The sequence below is a fragment of the Penaeus chinensis genome, chromosome 10, assembly GCF_019202785.1.
Source record: "Penaeus chinensis breed Huanghai No. 1 chromosome 10, ASM1920278v2, whole genome shotgun sequence".
Lineage (NCBI taxonomy): Eukaryota > Metazoa > Arthropoda > Malacostraca > Decapoda > Penaeidae > Penaeus > Penaeus chinensis.
Window position 1 is genome coordinate 5,724,315 of NC_061828.1, and position 5,000 is coordinate 5,729,314.

The window sequence follows — 5,000 nt, forward strand, 5'->3', positions numbered from 1 at the left end:
AAGACACCGTCCCGGAGCTGCTCCCTCAACCGGCGTGCAATCCCTTCCCCCGCTTCTCCCCTCTATCCCCTCCTTCTTCCTTCTCCTCTCTACCCCCCCTTCCCCCTTCTCCTCTCTATCCCCCCCTTCCCCCTTCTCCCCTCACCCCCCATCCCCCTCTTCCTTTCCTTCTCCCTCTCCCTCCTTCAACTCTTTGCTCCCTCTCCCCCCCCCCCTTCACCCACCTAACACTCTTCCCCATCCACCCCTTACGCCTGTTCACCTCTCACCCCTCCCCCCTATCCTCCTCCCCAACCTCCTTGTCAAACCCCTCCCCCCCCTACTCTCCTCCTCCTCCTCCTCGAACCAATAGACTCCAAAACCAATATCTCATGTTTCGTCTTTTTCTCTGATACTGTGACCAGGTACAATAATGAATAACAAGTGCACGTAAGAATCGTTTTTAGTTGCCCCTTCCCTCCCACATAAGAAACAGTGATATATAAATTTATATTTATATATATTTATATATATTTATATATATTTATATATATACATATTTATACATATATATACACATACATATATAGATATACATACATATTTAAATACATATATATACATATATATACATATTATATATATATATATATATATATATAGAGAGAGAGAGAGAGAGAGAGAGAGAGAGGGAGAGAGGGAAAGAGGGAGAGAGGGAGAGAGGGAGAGAGGGGAGGGAGGGGGAGGGGAGGGGGAGGGGGAGGGGGAGGGGGAGGGAGAGGGAGAGGGAGAGGGAGAGGGAGAGGGAGAGGGAGAGGGAGAGGGAGAGGGAGAGGGAGAGAGGAGAGAGAGGAGAGAGAGAGAGAGGAGAGAGAGAGAGAGAGAGAGAGAGAGAGGAGAGAGAGAGAGAGAGAGAGAGAGAGAGAGAGAGAGAGAGAGAGAGAGAGAGAGAGAGAGAGCAGAACAGAGCAAGAATGACGAATGAACACGACGCGAATCCAACCGCCGAGAGGGTTCGAGAGACTGCCCTCTCCTTTTCAAGCTCCCCGAGTTTCCCACTTTCTTTCCACTCGTTTTCTATGAGACAGCCGAATCCATTAGTCACAGAGAATGTTTGTGGGGCACTTTAATTAATAGTCCACACCAAACGAATACTGGGGTAATTTTGGAAAATATATATATATGTCCTTCTATATATATATAAAATAATGAAAATAAAGATTGTCTTTTTTTATAGATAAACAAAATTCGAGCCACTCAAATAATTCCAAGGTAAATATAATAATACAAAAGCACGCCGGCACATACAAAAAAAAAATTCAAAATGCTTTAAACGTATTCATAGAGGAGGAAAAGTATCAAAACAAGATATTAAAAGAAAAATGGATATGAAAACCAGTGAAACACAATTAAAAAAAAAAAAAAACGAAAATTAGCAAGATGGAAAAATTAACAGAACAGCACTCGCTCATCAAAAATACAAACGCCTAACAAATTTCAAATATTTTTCTCTCGCATCCACATTTTTCTGTACCCATCATTGCAAATCCCACTCCATTATCCCAACTCGTCTGGGATTACTGCCGATAAAAAAAATACAAAAAAATACAAAAATACAAATTCAGTGGGGGAAAATAATCTACTCACTTTGGCGAGATGCATAGGACGGAGAGCGTTGAGATGCACCGATTAACATTATAGTTAAAAGATGAGGGTACGTAGTTTCGAGGGCCAGGCACAATGTCTGAGGAGGAAAAAAGGGGAAATAAACGGTGAATAACATACGGTAAATGCACGCTGGGTGGTGATAGCCTGTGCAAACACTGAACACCGTGTCGGGTTACACATAAATATTCTTTGGTCTGCTGAACTGAAAAAAAAGATGTTTGTTATCCGGTGTACCACACTGCATAGAAAATACTGCTGAAATAACACACTTATTTTTTTGTTTTACCTGATTTCATCTTTTGTGAATTTAGAAAGTGCTAAAAATTATTGCAACATATGTGCAGTAATCCAGATTATTTGAATGTTTCTTGCATTTCAAAAAGATCTGGTCATATATAGCCTTTTATAGTTGAACTGAAACACAATTAAATGAATGTCAGAGTTATTGTTCTACCCTGAATTTTAAAAAAATATATTTTTGCTGCCAATTTATTGTCAATGATACATTGATACACCATGACAAAAGAATTCCTTGCACAAGTGGAAGTGCCAGTTAGCAAAAGCTTCTAAATTGTCAAAATATCCTCTATATCGCTTTACAATAATCAGATTTACAAACGAGTCTTAACTCTAGTATGATATTTTAGGGAATTTGAACACAGATCAGAACTATTCCATACATCCCAAAGCCACTTGACAACATTTCACACATCCTGACAACAAATAGATATGGATCAGGTGGGGGGATGCATGATGGTCATGCAACACCTCTTCAATTACTTGAATGTTGGTCATTTTCAACAGTTATTATTAGTAATACATCTGTGTCTGTCTGTCTGTCTGTCTGTCTGTCTGTCTGTCTGTCTTTCTTTCTTTCTTTCTTTCTTTCTTTCTTTCTTTCTTTCTTTCTTTCTTTCTTTCTTTCTTTCTGTCTGTCTGTCTGTCTGTCTGTCTGTCTGTCTGTCTGTCTGTCTGTCTGTTTGTCTGTCTGTCTGTCCATCCATCTATATATATATAATATAACAAAGCACTATCAATCAAACATTACTATAACCATCTTTTTTAAGAGAAAAGCACATATATAAAGTATATAAAAGGCAAACAGTTTTACTTTATTTTGAGTGCAACATTCAATAGTCATTACTTCTTTCATTTCATTTTCCAATAAAGTTTAGCTATGTATGGTTGTAAACTCAACGGATAAAACTGCAGATGAGACTACCCTCATCTTCAAAGATGATTTTTTGCTAAATCATGTAAACAAAAAGTCATGTCTTATCTAAAATGTTATTACAATCTGAAAAGCAGATTGCTCTTAATCCATTTTTGTTTCCAACTTGAATATAAAAGAAATTGTATGCAAGATTTCCAATAATGATTTTCAAATGCATCAATAAACTCCTTTTCTGTTTTACAAATATAATGTTCATTTTAGGAGACTTGGCAGATTCAGATCTTTAAGGAAGACAAAATGAGAACTCTATTTACATGCATCATTTCATATTTGTTCAGAATTTTTTTTTTTTTCCAGTCAATACCAAGAAAACCAGGGTTCATTTTAAAATATGCTCAAAGATCTTACAAGATTAACATGGCATGTATGGATATGCCATGCTCACTGTGAGTTTACTTTATCAATTGTTTTTACACAGATGGCTCCACTTGTACTAAATCACCAATGAGCCAATTATGAGTACTACTTGTCTCGCCTGCTGATTTTCAAAAATATTTTGTCATCTTATATTGCTGTTACTTATAAAAATAACGTTACAGTAATTATAATGTCTATAATAAAAATAAAACCATCGATATTGATAGTAAAAGTATAAAAAAAAAAAAAAAATCCACAAATTCCAAGTAGGGTCACAAGGTATGCTAATTAACTCCTTTGTGGCTAAGCACTTGCAGAGCCATCTATCTGTAGAGTCATTTCACAAAAAATTCTAAAATGAGAACCACATTTTCCTGGTGACATTGGGTTAAGTGTTCTGTTAAGAAGATTAATCCCATGCATTATTCTTTATCAGATCTATTTTTCGCTGTCATCGTGAACTAGACTTTTTTTTATTGCATTTTGCTTTTCATTGTTTGGTTTACACATGTGAAGTACTTTATGCTGTCAGAGATACTGAGTACATCCATGGATTATATAATTACCTCTTAAACATATAAAATGTAGCAATAGCCATTATTTTTTTCCCATTCAGGAGCACATATGCCTCCAAACAAAAAATATAACTTCAATAAATTTTAAAATGGTTCAGTCAGACATTCCTCTTTAGTAGAAGATTCATAATTTCTCTTGCCATATGCTGCTCATTTGAGTTTCCTATTTTCTATTCTAATTCTTAATTTTGATTCCTCTAACAGCAAGATGTCATCATAACTATATCATCAAGTCTTAATTCTCATTATATTTATTCTGCTTTCCATACATTTCTTTTGTTCCATACATTCTTGCTCATCATCCATTCCCCAGTACTTAAATGACAGGTAACACCACTGTCTCAATTAAATTACTAAGTGGCAACTGCCAAGTTCAGGCCTGTACTCTTCAACACCTTTTGTTGCAAATATTAATAATATTAATATGGGTTGGTGATTCATGTTCAGGTTGATGTGGAGCGATGGTGTGGTAGTTCTTAGTTAACATTAAGTGTTTGGATGCTTTCTCGCTCACAGGTCTACCACTGACTATCCTGGTGCAAAAAAGGGAGCAGCTGTGAGTAAGCCAGCTCACAGCCTCTCCATCATCAAGACTTCTACAGTGCCAACTCATGGCCACCCATGGAAACTGGATACCCTGTGACCCATGGCTAAACTGTGCATCATGGAGAAGGAGGAGGCTCTGCCAAATGCTGCCCTCCAGCCCCCTGAGGTTAATGAATGGCTCTGAGGAGGTGGGCCTTGCCAGCCCTCCTCCCCAAAGTAAAGCCACTGGCAGTGTCTCATAAATGAAGACTGGGGGAGGGATAGAGCCCCTCCTAGCCAGCCTGTGAGGTGGGATGTATGTCCCTTTGGGAGCCCTTTGGGAGGGTGAATGCATGTGGGGCAAGTCCCACCTGCACTCCAACAGCTGTTAATGCAGTGTGAGGCATGTGGGGCAAAGCCTAGGGGAACCCCACAGGCATATGTTGGGTCCCACAGCCTGCAGCCCCCTTCATATGGGGCAATGTCAGCGGAGGTGGCTTTCACCTGGAGTGACTGCCCGAGGCTCAACCTCAGGCAGGCTCCCTGGTTAGGAGCTTGGAATGTCCAACCATGGCAGGGTGATCAATTACCTATGCTATCATGGGAACTGAAGTGGTTGCCGTCTCAGAGGTGAGAAGACCTGGCAGTGGCACAATTAGTGG

General features: G+C 39.1%; 1 protein-coding gene across 2 annotated transcripts in view; it reads right to left on the reverse strand.

Moving 5' to 3' along the window:
* Window positions 1–5,000, reverse strand: part of LOC125029480 (disks large homolog 5-like) — a 278,200-nt gene that overhangs the window by 262,335 nt on the left and 10,865 nt on the right. For both annotated transcript variants that reach the window (XM_047619383.1, XM_047619382.1), the window contains exon 2: window positions 1,627–1,723. In XM_047619383.1, the coding sequence (XP_047475339.1) occupies window positions 1,627–1,675 (49 nt within the window). In that variant the 5' untranslated portion in view covers window positions 1,676–1,723. The remainder of the gene's footprint in view (window positions 1–1,626; window positions 1,724–5,000) is intronic.